Here is a 19,966-nt window from a genome sequence, read left to right on the forward strand (position 1 = left end):
GCGTGACGACATTCTAAAACGAGTGGCACCGGGGATGAGAATGACAAAAGTCTGATGGTGGGCTTTTGTACATTATGCTAGCATTTTTTCGAGCATTTTAGTGAGGCAAAAGCATTAAGTATTATTCGAGCTTTTTAGTGGCATTTTCCCGGAAAAGTAATTGTTTTCCACGTCCAGAAAATAAAATAAAAATTATTTTTACGAGAAAAAGAGGACTTCATTTAAAATTAAAAAAGAAATTCAAAATGCCACCCTAATACAGCTGAGTAGAGACTGAGGAGAGGTCAGCAGCAGTCAAATCAAATAAAAAAAAAAATCATTCAGAGAGAATTATCTTCTGGTGTATTATTAAAAACGTTGCGTTATGCTACGTATACGTTTTTTATAAGCACCCTGAGCTGTTAATTGTGTTAAAACGTTAAAATTATTAAAACTTAAAAAACCCTATGTATGAGCATTAACCGAGCATTTTAGTGACTTTTTGGGAAGAGACCGAGCATTTTAGTGGGAAAAATGGAGCATTAAGGCGGAGCATTTTAGTGGGAAAATAACAGCATAATGTACAAAAGCCTATCTGATAGACGTCAACTTCTGAGTTCGTGTCTCGGAAAAATCGCTAAAAATTAATTTCGATTCTCTCCCTTCGATTATTCACTTGAAACCTTCCTCTTGTTTCTTTAGGAGCATTTTTTTTTTCATCAGTAATGTTAATGTCTTGTCGAAACTGCAACTTTTCACAATTTGTTTCAAGTTGTCTTTGAAAAAGGATATTCTCTTCTCTTTCTGCTCGGAGAGAGACGGAAAAGAGAAAAGAATCTCCGTCGCGCAGGGTGTACAGATGGAGTAAAAGGTCGTAAAAGGCACTATTAGGCTGATTTAGCAAGAGAACGGGAACGTCACTTGACGACGGCGCGCGCAGTACAAATACCCAAATATGGTCAGATGACGACTGCAGGGCGCGCGGAATAACCTGGATTCTGTTCTAATTTGACCATATTTGGGTATTTGTACTGTGCGCGCCGTCGTCGACGTTCCCGTTCTCTTGCTAAATCAGCCTATTTATTCGGCCATGACTTGTCTCACAATGGCGTTATCTTGCATTGCTAGTTGGAACGAAAAATCCCCTCATAAGAAAACTGTTTTTAATTTCAGATAGCGAACTTCACAAAGTTTCCCTCTTCTTTAGTATTACTAACAAGGCAAGGCATCTTAAACCAAGAACTTGCTTTCCTTCGCAAGGTTTTTGCTTTTTTTGTTTTCTTCTGAGATTCACATGGATTCACCCGAAGATAAAGCAGCTGGTAAATTCTTTTCTGTTATTTGTTTTTTGCTTTATTATTTTTTTTGTTTCAATACTCAATTCCAAGGGAGAAATTGCCCACAAAAAGGTATCTTTCATACGTCTCTTCACATACATTTTGTTACGGGTTATCGTAAATATTCGGCTTTCATGATCGCATTGCTACCTTTAGTCGACCCTATACTATTACTGACGGACAAAACATCACGTATGGAGATGAAATCCAATTCCCGTCGTCCCGCCTAAAAAGCTTCTTTCTTCGCGCGGTAATTTTCTCTTCTCAAGAGTTCACGCGAGAGACCCGCCAACACATGTGCACTACATAGTTTTGTGCAGCGTTTTTCATTGGCTGCCTCTCAACAGAGTCTTTAAACAGGAATGGCTCAGAAGGCCTGGGGCCGAACGTGTTTCTTGTGGCGACTTGACATTGAGGTCGGCGCTGGATTCAATGCATGGTGGGTGCCTCAGATATCACAGTAGTGCCATGTTTATCCCACAGCTCCATGGCTTTACTGACAACTGTCACAAAGTTATCCTCGGGTAGAGGCTGCAGACAAGATAGTGTTTCGATTAATAAATAAATAAACGACTTAAACAATGAATAACTCACATCGATCTTACTTAGTTACGTTATGTCTTATTATTGGCTACACCATTTATTCCTTAGTCTCCAACACTGAACTTACTTTCAAAATTTTTATACATTCTTTTTTCTTCCTCGATAATTTTTTACAATAACTGTCTAATTTCTTGCACGCCGATTGGCTCATTTTTACCATCAACAAGAGTACAGACGGATAAAATCGTAATTTATGCAAGCTTTCAACAGTTCAACTTTCAGCTGTCGAACTGTTAACATTTTAACCAATGGGATTTTACTGATTTTTTTAAGTAGCCAATTAAAAAGCGAGAAAAGGTATTGACACTGTTCGCATCATTTTGAATAAAATTCACTTATCTTTGTTTACGGCAAGTTTACGGCGTCTTTTCCCCTCATTTATTCCCGGCATTTGACCATTTTGGGGTCTTGTTATTGTTAAAAAAATAAAAAAATAAAAAATAAAAAACTTGACGTCAGTTTTTTATGCCTCTGTCTTCTTATTGATGATAAATTGCGTCATAACATTGTCAAAGTTTACCGCGGAACCACTTTGATAATGTTATGACGCAATTTATTATCAATAAGAGGTCAGATGCTTAAAAAACTGACGTCAATTTGTTAAACTGTGCTGGTAGTCAACTCGAAAGTCCCTGATTAACCAACTCCCGGTCGTTCTAGCTTGAACCTGATTGGCTGACAATCCAAGCAGAGCACTGTACGCATGCTCATGACCTGGCCAGAGTCTGCATTACGGGTGCTGACCGGAAAAAAAAAAAAAAAAAAACCACTAGTGACAAGATTGACTCCTGCTTGAAGTTTGAAGCAGATTAAAGCCTCATTGGTCCTTTGCAACAGATCTGTTTTTACAGAATTGAGAGTTTGTGTGATACAAACAACAAACAAACAACATACCTTACAGAAAAACTTGTCCACACCCTGAGAAGATTTTTCCATGAGTAGGGGATGTCTGTACACCATGAGCAGACCAACAGCAACAAAAACAAGAATCTTACTGGAACCACAAACTACTTTGTCCCAGATCCTACAAGAAAGGAATCATGATAGATCAAGAACTTTACACAACAGTGAATCATGATTGAGTGTATTTGAGAAAGCATCTTAAACTTTCTTCAGTAGCACATTTTGAAGAAGTAAAGTTTAAAGGAGACATATCATAGCACATCTTGAATAAGCAAGCCATATTTTTCAAGTATGTTGCTCTTATATCCATCTTAATCAAAGGAAGCTAGGGGGATCCTGGGGTGCCCGTTACCCCACTTTTGAGGCCTTTTTTAAACAAATAACCTACAACAGGTGGCAAAAAGCCATGACAATCTGGTGTGTACCCTTACTTTGACACAGTGTAACCCCAGCTTTGAAAAATCCTGGCTACATCCCTGTTAATATATAAACAATAGCCTCCATTTGGAGCGAAAATATGCTCAGATATTTGCCCACGGAAATTATCTGTTCCGAGAAGCGAACAGTTTACCGAGAGCATAGCTCGAGGAAAACTGTGAGCTTCGAGGAACAGATAATGTCCAAGGACAAACATCTGAGCATATGTTCGCTCCAAATGGAGGCTATTGCGTTTATTATCCTTCAAATCTTTTTTGCAATTGGAGCAGCTTTGAAAATTGGGGAATACTCTTGGATATTCCTCAGTTTTAGCTGGGGAATATTCAGTTACGTGGCATTTCTAGACCAATCACGTGCGAGCAAAAATATTTGATGGATTACAACCGTCTTTGTTTACTCTCAGTATAGTTTTACATCTTTGATATTTTTAAAGTACTTAAACCCTAATTTTTAACTTTTCTTTCATTTAGAAATACATTTTTTTTGCAATATTTTAAAGAGGAAGCCACATCAACCCTAACAGGTTTTCATGCTAGTTCCTTAGCCAGGTCAAATTTTAGGAGGGAGGAAAGCTGGAGCACATGGAGAAAAACCATCTTGAAAGCTCTGGAAACTTTTCGGGTCCACAAAGCCATTTTTAGTTAATCTGTATCTAAAAACAGAGAGGTGTGTACGCCTGAAATTTCTTGTATGAAGAGAATCTCTGTTCATATTAAGAATATGCGAATAAAACAGCTCTGTAATCATAAGGTTTGAGATCTTGATCTGGCTTTCTGGTGCGAAAACTTTTTGGGAACTTCGAGAAACAGGCCCCAGGCCACAAAAAAGTTCCATTGCTTAAGTGAAACCTGGTAACTAGCAAACGTGGCAGTTAACTCAATGACAGTCTTCAACTAGATCTCCAAAGTTCTTTGTCTTAGTTTTCATATTATATTGCTAAATGTCACCAAAGATAGAGATATTGGATAACAAGTTTCAACAGGGCAAAACAGAAGAGTTACCGGATCACAAGGATGGAGGAGTCAAGCAACAAAGAGAATTACAGTTTAATTTCAAATTTGATTTCATTAAGCCAAAAATTATAGACATTCTGGTTCATGGACTTTGAAATCTTTCAGTCGTTACTGTTTTCTGTTCAGCTATATTTCTAATATTTTGCCAATTTTACCTTTTTGACCCTAAAAGAAGGTTAATCAAATTAGAGCTCAGCCAATTAAACCACAAAAATCAGTGAAATATCAAAACGTTTTTCCCAAAAAACCAGCTAAAAATCGGCCAAAATTTGGCAGAAAAATATATCTTATGCTAAGGAGATTTGGGCATCTATCAGGGAGAGTTGGCATAAATGAATTTGCAAGGTAATTATTATTAAAAGCAAGCTAACTTTATAGCAAGGTGCTACTAGCCAAGTTTTAAAAATCAAAATACAACTTCAGCTCCTACATGTCACATTAACATCCACTGAGAAATATATCGTACCAGTTTGTCAACAAACACCTGTCAAGCCATAAAAACCCTGCCTATGGTCTACATGAAATTCAAATGCCACAAAGACATTTTACAACAACATTAAAAGTTTTTCCTGAAATTAAGCTAATTCTATGGTAAAGCAAAATGAATGACTGCAAACACCAACCTTTCCATGCATGAATCAGGAATATCCTCTGTAAAACCACTCTCAAACCACCTTTGAATAATAATACAAATTATACATGAGAAACCACCAACTTAGCAAAGAGATTAGCACACATAGTCTACTAGCTTTTAGACTGCAAAACAGTTGTAATGTTTGCAAACCCAGGGGGGGGGGGGGGGGACTCCCATATATAAAGAATGGGGGTGCTTGTTGTATCCTTTAGGGGTTAAAATACAGTTTTGGTACCTCTTAGGGCATTTAGCCTCAAAAGGTCCACGGCGGGAGCTTTTGCAGTACCTTTAAGGGTATTGAGCTGAAAAAATGTGACAGGAGATAGTGTCATTTTAGAGTTGGTATCTCTTAGTGCTAACAAACATTTTAAGCCACGCCCACAAAACAGGATTTTGGTAAAGTGGAACCCCGCCTTACGACCACCCCGTTAATACCACCACCTGGTTATTACGGCCACTTTATTCTGGTCCGAAAAAAAGCTCAGACAGTCATTTTGTTATTTAAAGAACCCCTTTAATACGACCGTCCCATTAATACGACCAATTTACCATGGCCGGAAGGTGGTCATATTAACGGGGTTCCACTGTACCTCTTAGGGATTCTTTTCGAAATTTCTGGCCAGCATCCCAGTCCTTTATATATGAGAGTGCCCCACCAATTGCTAACGTTTTTCATATTTTGACATGTTGTAATTTTGGAAGGTCAACACATCAATACATGTATTGCTGACAGAATTTTAACTTGAGTCATGTCATTCAATGTTATTTTTTATCTGCCTTGAGCAATGTCTCTGTTTTAATTCTGTGTTGCTAGTGCCCTGAGCTTCACCCTAACTGGGTGCAATGTCTTAGAAATGAGACATCAGAGAATAAGAGATACCAGGGTTTGTTTTTAGGAGAAGGGAGACTTATTTACAAGAACCCCTTTTAGTAATAAAGACATTCATTTTTACACAACCTCTTGAGTGGTAACACATCAAATGTGTCAATGCTTAACAAGTGCTTATGAAGTTGAGCATCCTCAGTTTGGAGATAATGTTGAGTCAACTTCTCCTACAAAGCAATATTACAGCACTTTTTCAATAAGGGCTTTATTTCAAATTTTTAATTTTATGAGCAGACATTTCATTTTTGGGTCATGTTCTGTGCCTAAACTATGAACAATGTCTCTTTATTAATTTTCATGATCTGGAATGCTATCAACTAAACAAAGCGTGACTAAAGTACGAAAAAGACAAAGCAACCCTTTTAGCTACCTTACCATACAGGCGAAAAAATATCGAGAATTATCTGCAGAAACTGAGGTTTCAATAAATGTAATAACTACGTCTTACTAGCCAAGTTATGTGATATATCTCTATATAACAAATGTGTGTTCACCTTCGGAGACCCATGCAACATTTTTGGCCAAAGGTTACATGTATTTTTGGAAGACAGCTCCTGCGCAGTTATTACTCTTAGGACTTACCGAACCAGTTCCAGAAGCTTTTGAATTGCTTAGACCCGCTGATTGGCCAGACAAATATTTTTCTGGCCAATCATCGGGAAGGAATTAATGTAAACCTTTGCCCACAATGACTTTTGCCCAAAAATATTGTGACATCCCAACTAAATGCCCCTGGGACTTGGAGAATGCTGCATGTCTGACAGGTATGGAAAATGATTTACACTCTCAGAGTGGCTTCAAATAACTGACACATGTCAAAAGCAAAACAAGTCCATTTGAAATCATTGCTACTGGTAACTGAGGGATATTATTATAAAAATTATCATTGTTCTCCTCACTGTGTGCATGACAACAAGTGTATTGTTACCAGTTTTTCCATCTGTGTTCCTGATTGGTCCAAACACTTCATAAACTTGAAAGATATCCAGTAAAGATCGACCTCATCTTCAAACATGTCAGCAAACACGTGCACCACAGCACTCATTATCTTGGCCTTTCTTTCCAGTTTCTGATGAATTACAAAGTTACAAGTAGGTTTGATAAAGCACTGATAAAGTGAAGAAAAGTCACTCAAAAGATGGTATTAACTCTCTTTTACCTTTGGTATTTTTACAAATCGTAAGGCTCCTTCATCTAACAGATACATCATAGACATTTGGTAAGGTATGTCATCATCATCAGATATTTTCCTCATCACCTTCAAGGCATGTCGCAGATCATTAAAATGTTCACTTCTTTGCTGTATCACAAACTTGTGTGCATCTCGGTAAGGAGGAATAACCCCTAGAGTTTTTGAAAAAAAGAATAATAAGCGAAACAAAAGACTTTTTTTGTTTTTCATTCAACAAAAGATCTCTGAAAGATGCTGCTTGGAAAACAGAGTTTTTTGCATACACTATTTCTTGAAAACGAAGCGCAAATCAACAAAAACAATTACAGAACAATGTTTTTTTTTATGTCAAAACAAGTCAGTCTGCCAAAAATTAGCTCGACCTGCAAGAAATGAAAATCAGCCCAAAAAGTGATATACGCCCTTTTTGCATGAATTCCTTCAATTTTCATTATCATTTGATGCATTTTTTCCTTCCCTTTCATTGGCCCTGAGCCCACAACATGACCCGCAAAAAACTGCCTACAAATAATGTCTGTTTATGCATAATGTTGTCTAAATGTGTTTAGCTGCAAATAATATTCTGCTCATGCGTAATTGTAACCATGCTTTAGTCTGAAAAATGGCAGACTGCTTTTAATTCCGTGGGCGGCCAGTTATTTAATGTCAATTTGTAATTTCTTTAATGTATTCTGATTTTGTGAGTTCGTTAAGTAAGTGAAATTCATGTAACTAAAATAAGTGTAACAAAATGAATCGAAATGAATTTTAAAACGTAAAAATTACGTAGGTAAGCTTGTTACTTACTTTATTATATCTGCCGAGTTAACTATGTACAGACGTGAGAGATTTTCATCGATCCTTTGATTAGTAATTGCACCAAAAGAACTCTATCCTCACCTAAAATTACTTTCCAGACATGGTTTCTGTAAACTGCGGGCAAGCTAAACCGTGTGCTAAAAGTTGAAATCCGCTCGACATCTGAAACGAAGCAGATAACTCGAGCTGGTTGAATATTTTACACACACAGAACGAGGATATCGATCTTAAGTGACATGAAAGGTCATGAAAGAAGAAACCATTGCTGCTATTATCTACCAACCTATTGGGTCATCCTTCAGTAATATTTCCAGTGCTTTTTTTTGCTCGACATTTCGTAGTCCTAAGGTATCGTAATAAAATGCACGAAAATTTCGTCCATCTTTGTCCACCATTTTGGAAAAACACAAACTCTCTTTATGTACGCGTCATGGAATGTAACGTAGAAGCGAGCGACTCACTATGGTTAACCCATCGATCTGGGCCGGGTTACTCAAAGCACAGGGGCGGGGCAGAAGACTCCTGAAATTTTCGTATAGGCATCATCCAACAAAAAATGACGTCACATCCGGTTTAAACTGCGCTTCGCGGCTCGCTTCATAAAGCGAGAAAATGGCGTTTCGATTACTCATGATTTTCCTCTATTTGTAAACCATCAGTTTCGTTTCATTTTATATTGAGTATGGGAGGATGTTGCAGACACATTACTTCGACTTTTGAAGCAAAAATTTCGGGAAAAGAGAAAAGTTTATTATTGTTTTGAAGCAAAATAACGGAGAGCCTTCCGTCATCGTCGGACGAATTTTACACATTTGCAAAACTGGTGTTGTTCCGACTTTTGGTTCTTGTTGTTCGTGATTTAGTGATAACAATAAGTGCAATAGCCTATAATGTTAACAACAACCTGGATGAAGTATTGCTGGCCTCAGTTTGCACTGTGTACTACGGGAACATAATTAACAGAAGCCGTTTAGCTCCGAAAGTCGCTGTCACCAGAGCTTTTGTTGCTCTTAGCTCACGTGTGTTGGTAGAAGAGACAAGCTGGATCGCATGCTGAAGGTCAGTATCCCACATTGCTACATCTCTCGTTGAAGATTGTTGTTTTCAGTAAGATACAGTACATATGTATCGGTAGTTTGGGGTCATCAGTCTCTTTCTCTTTGGTGAGTGCTTTTAAAACGCCCAGTAAAAACTTGATTCACGGCATGGAAACTTATGCCTCGCTGGATCGAAATTCGAGCAAGATTTTTAAGTTCTAGTCCTCTTTAAAAGTAATTAAATCAATTATTCAAATCCAAGCCATCAGAGGGAATCTGCCATTGAAGCTGCCCTAAGTTAAGGTCCTGTTTATGGACCTTCCCCTTTGAAAATCGTGGGGGTGTTCTTTGAGGCAACACAGGTCCCATTTGTATGGTCCCGGGTACCCGGAATAACCCTCCCCCTGAGGCAACTTTATCAAGTGCTTGTATGAGAAAATGTAGCCCATGTAGGCCGAGTAAAAGTTGACCCTGCATGATTATTCCTAACTCTTATTGAATAATCAAATATGCAACTATCCCTCTTTGTTTAAGTTTCCCTCACTCATTTGATCAGAGTGGGTTTTGCTGAGTTAATTTTCTCTTCTTTGATACAAATTGCTGCTTTAAATCTTAAATCTAGGCATTACGTGACACTCGTCATGCCGAGAGTCGTTCCAGTTAGGCGAGCCAAAGTTTTTATGTATACTCAAAGAAAAGTTGTCGGTTACTTTAGCTGCCAAGGCGAGTCAACTTGCCCACCTGAATTGTCTCACCCCCCAAGTCTGGTTTGTCATCCTCATGTAAACGGTTGGTTGAATTTTGCAAAGAAATAAGTGAAAAGTTAGCTCCACCAGGGTAACTCGGGGAAAGGGTTGTCTCTGGTACACAAGAGCCATTCTATTTTATTTCCATTTTCCCTCTTCCTCTTCCAACTGATTATGCGAAATATACTGTCCAAACTCTTTATGGGTACTGGTGTTTGAGAGTGTCATCTTTATCACTACTGTGGAATGTACCTCACCATACAGCCACCCCCGTTAACACAGCCACCTAGTTATTATGGCCACTCTATTCTGGCTCAAACAAAAGCTCAGTCGGTCATTTTCTTATTTATTAATTATACAGTCAGATGTTTGTGACCTGTTGGTGACCAGATTAACAGAATTCTGGCACATTGTAGGAGTAATTTATATACAATTTACAGCAAGCAACAGGCATCATTTTGTTAATGAAGTCCCATGCATATAAAAATTATGTAACTCTTGATTATTTTGAGATTTTATCTTTATTATGTTATCAAGGCAATAATAGTTTGATTCCTGCCCCAGCGGTAGGGGGGGGGGGGGGGGAACTCTCCTCCATGTGCTACATACAGCTGTGCAGCCCCAAAGGGTATGGTTATTCAGCCGTTTTGGTCATAAATACTCTAGGGTAAGGCTTTTGCCCTCTAGTCTTTAATTTGTTCTGTTTTTTAGAATAAGCTACCTCAATTTTCATCATAATGGATAAGACCATCAACAAAAGTCCTTCAAAACTTATGTTTAGGGCAACTGTAGCAGTTGCAACAGTCATAAATGGGGTAAGGAAAATCACAGATTTTGGTCATAAATAGGTTAAGAGTTTAACTTTTGTGAAGAGGGCTGCACTGACCCCCACCCAATTTTTCTGGGATGTACAAAACACATTTTCTTAGCAGTTACTACAGTCTTGCTTTAGTAAATCAAAATAGTACTTGCTGCCGGGTACTTTATAAAAGTATAACCCCTCCAGAAGCCTTCACAAAGTACATGTAATATCTGGTGCTAACAATGTTTTTTGCGGCTGATTAAAATTTGGTATTAAATTGTACTGAACTGGTGCAGATTTAATATACATTATATTTTGTCAAACTTAGTTCACTTATTTTAAGACTACTCAGCAGCAACTAGTACCTCTTGTATGACCATGCAGTAACAGTATATTCCAAACAAAAAAAAAGGTACATGTATATGTATTACTATCCTGCCTGGAAGAGTGTGTAGAGAGAGCACACAGTGCAGTGCCCTACTGTATGTCTTTTGTTAGGTATAATAATCTTAAATTTAGAAGACTCATATTGATCTTAGAATTCACAAAAAAGTTGATTTCTTGACAACTCTCCTTTAGCTGTGTCACTTCATAATAAATTAGCAGTTTGGTATGTTGTAGCATAGAACTTTAATTAATTAAGTTATCACACCGGTATCACAGAGGTCATGGGTTAGAATCCAGTTCACACCTAATTTTTTTTTCAGGCTATAATTTCACCTTTGCTTAAGTTGTGTATAGTATGTTGCAATGATCAATCATGTCTTTATAAGTTGATCAATGTATATATGTCCCACTGACTTATACTTCAACATTTTATCTTAAAGTTTGTTTATTTGTTTTATTGTGTGGTTTTAGAAAATGTCCATACCCACCCCCAAGGAGATTACTGGAAATTCCAGGGATGGGGAGGGTCTCAAAAGCCAAACTTTTTAAAGAAAAGTATTAATAAAAATTGGAATTTCCATAGGGATGGGATGGGGAGATCTCTGTTTAATAAATACATAAATAATATGTACAGACCCATTATCTGATGTGAAGACTGTGCAATATATCCTGGCCAACGAGTTGCCAAGGTGTAGCTTCCTTGTTATCAATTTCAAGTACCAAATTAAAGAACTAGATCAGCATGTTAGATGGGAGAGGGGAATTTTTCAAAATATCATAAACTAAAAATATATATATTTTCCAAACTCAATCATGTTAGTAGTGTTAGTGGCTATTTATTTATTTATTTATTTATTGATGAATACCTGTGAAGAGATAGTCATACATTCTTGCAAATATTCTGGGAGTCTCCCACATACCATTTAGTTCATCCAGTCCCCCAGGAAAGTTATGAAATTTATTGTCCAAGTAAACTACTGAACCATGGGCTCCAGTGGGGACAGTGCTATTATGATGCAATTTGCAGATGTGCTACATAATATGAGCTTAACAGTTTTGTTACCATGGCAACAGACTGCATTTCAGACCTTCCCTGATATTCTAGGCTTTTCTGGCCACCTCATGGCCTTGATTAATGTTTTTCAAGCTGAAAATCACTGCATTATTGAAATTGGTTTAGAGCGGACTGGAAAAGATTGAGTTGCCAATTGGGAACATATTTTTATAGCCATATTAGTGTGTTGCCTGAAGAACTATAAGGCTACCAAATTTCAATGATCTCTGCTGTATATATGGTCTGCACTTGATGTAATATTGGGTTTGGTGTATGACATCATCAGTCCTCTCATTTGCATATATTTTACACATTTTAAACTTAAATATCTCCAGAATTAATGCAAATATTTGTTATTGTAAACAGCATTTGTAATCTATAGTGGAATTCTATTTGATACTCCTAAAAATTCTGAATCAAGGGGTAAACATTTGATGATAGTAGCATGCCAAATCATTGAGTTGAATTTATGCTGCTGACATTTACATGTACTGTAAGGTGTTGAAGAGAATTTTGCAGGGGAATTTGGTGTGTTTATTGAATTGCCAGAGGTTGGTTGGCTGGTTTTGTTATTGCTTTGTCATTATCTTCCATGTATTTTTTTTTAAAAGCAGAGTGGTTGGTGGCAAAAGCAAAACTGGCAATATTCTCACTTACCCGTGTTTCTAAAGTCATGTTTTTAGGTTTTTGTGGTCAATCTATTAGTAGCTGCACTGTCTTAAATTACAATAGAAAAGATGTGATATTAATTATATAAGTTATACTTTGGTATCGTTCATACCAAAATTATAGTATTTTCTGGTTCAATGTTTGCCTTTGCATTAATTTGATTAAACTACTGTGGTTTATTTTTTAATGGAATTTAATTCTGTCAAAAGGGAGGTGGGAATCTGAGAACAATAGTGAACTAGACCAACAAATATACAGAAATCTACCACCATTGCTTTCATGGCTGAGTGGAGATGAATCTAAGTCAGACCAAAATTAGAAAAAAAATTACTGATTTATTGGAGGGTTGAAATGGGATCCTGGCTATGGGAGAGTGGGAATTGGGGTTGAGGGGGGTGGGTGGTGTGCTTGTGAATTTAAGAACCTCTCTGAAAGTGAAAACAAACTGTAGGTTTGAAAAGTTTAAAGCGGAGTTAAAAATTATACTTTAATATATCTTGTTTATTAAGGTGGTAATGAGCATAATACCCACTTAGGGTGAGTCATTGAAACAATGACATAATTTATGTTTGTCTTTTCTTAGGTGGTTACCTCCTGGCATATACACCCCACACAGGCATACAATGTTATGATTAGATGATGCAACCTGCTTTCCCATGTTTAACATACACGTAAGAGTATTGATCAGTGGACCAGTGTACAAGTGTGATTTCTCTACTGATAATGAGAATTATAATAAAAATACAAAGCCACTCTGGTGTGATTTATTTAATTATTCCTTAACGGTAAAGTGAACCAGTTAAACCAAAGGTTGCACTCTGTAAGATCAGGTGTACAAAAATTAAATAGAAAATTTCACTACATCAATTTTATTAATTAAGTATACTTCTTTGCAAAATATAGTTGGTATTTTGTTGTACTGGTAAGAATATAATTTGGAAATTTTTTATGGGAAATGTTTCCATTTAAAAATGTAGCTCAGATGCCACAACTATAGTTCTCCTTTCTGTGGTGTTTTCTTTTGTGGTAAATTGCAAAAACAAATTATGTTGACCTACATGTAAGTTCAAAAAATATACAAGTAGTAGCTCTTCTGAAAAAAAAAAGTTAATTTGTTGTTGTTTCTTCCTGTTCATTTTTTCCTTGAACATTTTTATTTTCCTAATAAGTAGTTTAGCTAGCCATAAAAATGTTTTGTTGTCTCTGAGACCATTTTCAGGATAAAAAAGTGATTTGTATATAAAATTTGAATTTTTGGGGGGGGGGGGGTGGGGACCTTTTTAGAATTTCCCTACAAAGATCACAAGGTACAAGGGAAGAAGCAAAAATAGAATTTTAAGTGTTAAAACATATGTTTTCATCATCAGTTTGGGCCTCTCTGTGAAGCTGCATAGTATACTTGAGGATCATGTTATACCCATTTTAATTCAAAATACAAATGGAAACTTGCATTGACAATCACTTAATCTCTTGGCACTGTTTTGTTTTTTAATAGTTGCCTTTTTTCACAAAACAGTAATTTGAACATCTTTGTTTCACAAGCTGGGAGGGGGGGAGGGGTATTCTACAAAGTTTTAAATGGAAAGGCCTTATCTCAAGGTCCATTACCCCTTACCCTTTTGTATACATTTGTACCATTTTGATAGAAATGGCACCTCTTTTGTCGACCTTACATTGCAAAAGGGTAAATGTACCCCTTTAACAAACCTATTTAAGAATACTGCATCCCTTTTCTATTCCCTTGGGAAGAAGTTAATAAATAATATTATAGAATCTCTTCATTCTGGCTGAGGAGAGTAAATGAGAGCTTTTCAACAACATTTTAGAACCAGAAGAATGGAATCCCTAAATGACAGATTTTCCTACCCTTTCATACACCTCAACTTGTGAAATCCCTATCATTAAGTTTATACCTGAAGCCTGAAAAAGGTACTCATCGTGAGCTGAGCCTCCCCATATAGGTCATTACAGAGAGCCTTCCCACATACACAAGTCAGGAATTCTTGACAAGTACTGTAAGTAGATGCTGGCTTTAAGACTGGTCTGAGCCAGCTTCTTCAGTTTTTTAGCACAAACTTGTTGCTCTCTGTCAATTTCTAGTACAAAACCTTTTCTTCGCTGATCTGGTCCAAGTTCACAGACACTAGCATCACTCTCACGACACTGACTCTATCACTGTCACTCACAGTCTGATTCTTCAGTTTCACTGCACCATGCTTCATCATCACCCATCATTGTTAGACATGAGTTCATTAGCTTGTAAAATTCACCAGCCTGGCAGTGTCACTGTTGCTATTGCCTGTTCCCAGACTTCCTTTTATGGCTAGGTGTAGGGGCATGAAATTTCACTACTGTTTACAAACAATTTGTTTAGATGGCATATTGAAAGTGATGAATTACTGAAAATTGTCAGTATTGCTAGTGTTCTCTCGTTTCCTTAGGGATTGAAATATCTTGACGTAAGATTACAAAGAGAAAGCACACTGAAATATAATGCACAATTTTTTAGTAACCTTTCAAAATGGGTTGCCAATATGACAGGGATTAATAGATGAGGAACTTGGTCTGCAAACAGGGCAAATGAGAGGGTTTGAAGAAATTAAAGGTGCATGCTTGACCTCAGTTGGGGGGGGGGGGTATTGGAACTTAGCGCTGCTGACGTCAAACACTGTTGAAACGGAAAAATAAATTTGATTATAAATGAGAAAAAAACACGACATGTCCAAATTACTTAATCGCCGTTAAAACTAATCCTCTTGCTTTTTTTTAAGGGGTTCACGGCCTGCCTGTAACGAAGCGTTTATCAATTAAGGGATTGCTTAGGGAAAACATATCTTGTTTAAGGTTCTTAACCAATCGTAACATATTTTATGGCATCAGTTTGAGTCATGAGCAAACACACGAGTTTGTGTTAGTGTCGATCGGCAAGAAAGTTCTGCAAAGCGCGTTATGTGTGTGGGTCTATTCTTGCAGTGATACGATTAACAGCACTCAAGTACTCTCGAGTGTTTGGCAACAGTAAATTTTAAAAAAGGCGCTTCTGTTAATAAGGTTCCCCCATGTCTAGAAACCTGTCATTGTGCATTTTTCTTAGTGTAATGCCTACCTAAGAGAATAGGATATTTGAATTGAGTGCAACTTACCTAGAATTCATTATTTCCACACAAACGATGACTCCTGTGGAATTCAGCGAGGAAGAAATGGCGACATTTCGTAAAAAACACGCCTTCAAAACAGCGTGTTTTTGAATAAATAATTACCCTGTCCTTCAAACAAACTGATATGACGAGGAAGAAGACAAAATTTTGTTTATCGTGGCCAAATAAAACGTTAAAAATATCCGGCCGATTGCAAAATATTACCATTTTACTTACTGAGAGAACGATCATGCCATGTTCAAATTTGATTTTGCCGTTCAGCGCTCTTTTTTACCGGATGTGACGTCATTTTTTGTTGGATGATTCAGATACACAAAAAGTGCCAGGCGTCGCAGAGTGTTCTCCCCCGCCCCTGCTCAAAGCACGATTAAGCTAACCCAGGATTTGCGGTGAGGTTTTCTGTTAATATTGTTTGTCCTTTAGTGTTGAATTTTAACCAACTCAAACTATAAAAAAACATACGCGGTGAAAAACATTTATATCCAAGAAAAATTTGTACCTCGATTAACTTTTAATCCTGGGTTAGCGTTAACCGGCTTTTGAACAACCCGGTCCATTTCACATTAAATTTTGGAGAAATCCGTCATGTTTTCAATATGCACGTACACGAGCGCGCGCTAATGAACTAGCCAAAGAATGGGCGCGCTGTAGCGGGAAAAACGCCAGCTATATAACATTATAACATAACTAAAGCAAAGCGCGCGCTCTGATTGGTTAATTTAGCGTCTACTATTTGCCCATGGGTGTACGGTGCTGACGTGTGTGCCAATGTTTACAAAGCAAATCTCTTGACAGACACTGTTTCCAAAGTAATGGCCGACGTCCTTCTCCCAGAAATGCGAAACTGTCTTCACAGTTGTGTGAAGATGAGACTTTATCGAGTTACTGGTGTGCAGTCGGTTGTCATGAATGAATTTTCGTGCGCTTGTTTTCTCTTGTCATGTAAGACTACACGAACATTTTTGTGTGATGTAGCTCAATAAAAGGACTTCTGTTGTTCCAATGTCTCAATATTATGTTATAAAACAAATGGTAAACGCCATAGCGTGCACTATTGAGTTATGGATGCACTTGGGAGGTTTGCTAAACACTCACGAAGCTAGAGTCGCACGAGGCGATAGCCGAGTGCGACTCTTACGCTTCTTTCGTGCTTAGCAGCCTCCCGCGTGCATCCATAACACAATAGTACACGCTATGGCGTTTACCATTTGTTAAATTGTGGATGTTGCATAATATTATAGTGTGCATGTGCACTAGTTCGATTTTCAATACCCACCATCACGCAACACATCGCAACATGATGGCCAAACGCGCGCAACATGTTGCACCCAACAATGCTGCGATATGTTTTGCTGAAATGTTGCGATCGTTTGGCCGGGGCTTGCAAATGCTGGGCCAACAATGTTGCGATATGTTGTGTTGATATGTTGCGATCGTTTGGCCGAGGCTTAATGAGCGGAACAATGGCTGTGCACGTGTGTTGTAATTCTTGATACATTTCTTTGCCGTCCTTTGCAAAAGGACAACGTGAAATGACCGTATTCTGCCTTGTCTGGAGAACGTGAGCCACAACGGATAATGTTTTAAATTTATATTCCGAATTTAACGCTGCGTTCTATATTCAATTTCGAGATAGTTTTGACAGTGAGAAACAAACTAAATCACTTTAGGGTATCGCGAGATTCGTAGGTATGATAAAAGTTCATTTTTTAATGGACTTTGTCCTTGGCGCCGCCGTCGTGGCTTCTCAAACTCCTTAATGACTTGAGAGGCCATAACCTTGGGAATAAGGCCTATAAGGTGACTAACTCCCTAACCCTTCATGAATTCAAGTCTAAAACGACCCCTTCATATTGGTCAGGCTGATCTCTAAATGGTTCATTACAGGTTTAAGGAAACTGAGTGACATAAATTGTCTGTTCAATGTATAGATTTTCTCACGTGTGAGGGTCTGTTCAAATATAGACCCGTGCTTATTTTTAGCGGAAATATTTCCTTTACGGCTTTAGTGCTAGGAGGAAAAGAAGGGAGATACTGCCGGAGCAAAATTGTTTGCATTGAAAATTGAGATATATATAATCCATTTTTTCTTTTTTTGCAATCGTATTGCAAGCAGGTCTCCCTCTATTTTCGCAGTTGTTATCAATTATTTTGCCTAAAGATAATTTTATATTTCCAATTTTATGTTCATAGAACTTTACAGACACCTTTCCCTTCCACTAACTACGATCAGCTTTAACTTTACATTGTAATATAGCAATACGCTATCTTCTAAATGGATTAGTTTAACTAAAACACCGTCGGGAAACGCCTTGAGAGAATCATGTAAACTCTGACCATTTACGAACAAATGAGTTAATTATTACGAGTTCATGCGCAATTGACGAACTGCGCATGAATCGAATCCATGACGCAAAAGACCCAAAACAAAAGCTATTGCGCCATTGCATTAGGTTCGACTCTTGCGAAGTTCGACGTTTGACCCAGGCCTTAGGCAGCGTCCACCCTACGCCGGAGAAATTTGAAAACGCAGCTTTATTTCTACGGTTAGGCCTACCGTCCACACTTATCCGCCACGAAAACGAACCTTTTCGAAAACGATGGCATGACGATAACTACGTGATTTCCCTGACCGAGTTTTCCTCAAATACAAATCCAAAATGACCGGTGATTATTGCGTTTTTAAATCCCTCCAGCGTAGTGTGGACGGAAACATTTGATGCGTTTTCAAAATGAAACGTCAGTTTTCAAATTCCCCCGACGTACTGTGGAACGTCGCCTTAAACGCAAATTAAATCGACACTTTAAATCCGTTCAGTGGGGTAACCCAACCTTTTGTAAAAGAAACCTCTGAAGATAAATGATTCAAGCCGACGTCGTTGAACGTCTTTCGAGGAGAGTCGTTCTATCTCTTCAGTCCACTGACAAATAGTTTCATTTCATACGTGGTGTGTTGTCCATGCAAGAAAGCTTTTAATGTGAGCGACTGGCTATTGACAGAGCTCACAATCTCAGTTAGCTACGCAGGCACCTACTCGGAGAACTCGTTTTTCGTATATTTTTAACGTCAATAATTAAATCGACTTTGTATATTTAGTAGATCAGTAGACAGGTTATGATAAAACAATAAGATCGCTTCCCTCTTGAACTTCTCAACATCTCAAGCAAAAGCTAAGTAAATGGATTATTTTAAGTAAAGTCAGGGGTGTTTATATGTTTCGCCATGGTTCTGGAAGTGTCTTTTTCGGTTCTGCACGAAATTTAATCCCTCTTCTCTTTCGGAACAGTAGCCGACCAGTTGTTATTATTATGCATTAGTGCCGGCTGAACATTGTCCGAACAGCTGGGATGTCTTGCCAAACTGCACTTTAGCAACTCGGTACCCCGCTAATCTTGATTATTTTACGTCAACGCGTTAAAAGATTATTCAGCTACTGACTCCTTTTCTAGAATATTACAGTCCAAAATTAGCTTCCGAAACACGAACAACAGACATTGATTAACGGAAATAAGTCGGCAGGGCTGAGGGATTGTGCGCTAGAGATTTAACTGATTTGCCACGAATGTCCTTTTTTCGAATTTATCAGAAATCATGTTCATTGACACCAAGAGCATTAACTGTTGTATGGGCTTTTGTTTCAAAATTTTAATCATCAGATCAGTTAAAAAATACTGATAGTTGCTGGGAACTGGTATTTTGCTAAGACCGATCTGAAGAAGTAATTTTCAGCATTATCATACTTCCTTGGAGTTTTGAAGAAAAGGGTTAGTTTGCATTGGCGGTATGTATCGCTGGACCACTTTCTGACGTGAGCTGGTCAGCAAAATGCCGTACAGCACGTTTGTGCTAGCTAATATTAATTTAGCATGCACACAACTGACTCAACGTTAATTTTGCAGTATTCATCAATTAAGACACATTCACTAAAAACTTGTCGACTCGATAAAATCATTATAAATTACATTGTTATTATTGACTGAATTACTGTGCTTTAAGCTAAATCCATCTGTACAGCAAAATATGTTCTTGTTTATCATGCAACTAGCTAAATATTTTTCATCCAGTTAGCTTTCCCAAAAAGGTAAGAAAGTGTCCAGTAAATATGCTCATTTGCAATCTTGTAAATTTTGCCAGGTTAAATAACAGAACGTAAATTAAATCCTTCCTTATTTTTCGACACGTGTTCCTAAAAGTTACTTCATAAACCGTAATTAATAAAAATGGTTTCCAAGAGGTGAAAATGTTTCTAAGTAAATTAACACGTTTGCAGAATCCACTTTATTCATACGGAGAAACTATTCTGGGAGTTTTTATAAAAATGTTTTGTCT

At 37.6% G+C, this 19,966-nt stretch overlaps 1 protein-coding gene and 1 long non-coding RNA gene across 3 annotated transcripts; one reads left to right on the top strand and one right to left on the bottom strand.

The window, feature by feature from the left end:
* Window positions 1-1,306: 1,306 nt before the first annotated feature.
* LOC110068678 (TBC1 domain family member 7-like) lies at window positions 1,307-8,316 on the bottom strand. 2 transcript variants are annotated; one of them, XR_016203615.1, is made up of 9 exons: window positions 8,067-8,316; window positions 7,865-7,945; window positions 6,953-7,137; window positions 6,722-6,862; window positions 5,866-5,960; window positions 4,897-4,947; window positions 2,814-2,943; window positions 2,511-2,658; window positions 1,757-1,847 (listed from the first exon to the last, which is right to left on the bottom strand). XR_016203615.1 is itself a non-coding variant. In XM_020776087.2 (8 exons), exons 1-8 carry the CDS (start codon window positions 8,176-8,178, stop codon window positions 1,746-1,748), a joined length of 897 nt encoding a protein of 298 aa, XP_020631746.2. In that variant the 5' UTR covers window positions 8,179-8,316; the 3' UTR covers window positions 1,307-1,745. The 2 variants fall into 2 exon arrangements, 1 of the variants encoding a protein (XP_020631746.2); XM_020776087.2 differs by lacking the exon at window positions 2,511-2,658 and having other exon boundaries at window positions 1,307-1,847.
* Window positions 8,317-8,703: 387 nt separating this feature from the next.
* On the top strand, window positions 8,704-13,230 carry LOC149098163 (uncharacterized). The gene is made up of 2 exons (XR_016203616.1): window positions 8,704-8,842; window positions 13,062-13,230. It is a non-coding gene; the product is annotated as an uncharacterized LOC149098163 (long non-coding RNA).
* The last annotated feature ends 6,736 nt before the right edge of the window (window positions 13,231-19,966 follow it).

The sequence above is a fragment of the Orbicella faveolata genome, unplaced genomic scaffold (genome assembly GCF_042242905.1).
Source record: "Orbicella faveolata isolate gen_17 unplaced genomic scaffold, um_ofav_v1 contig_46, whole genome shotgun sequence".
In the NCBI taxonomy this organism is placed as follows: Eukaryota; Metazoa; Cnidaria; class Anthozoa; order Scleractinia; family Merulinidae; genus Orbicella; species Orbicella faveolata.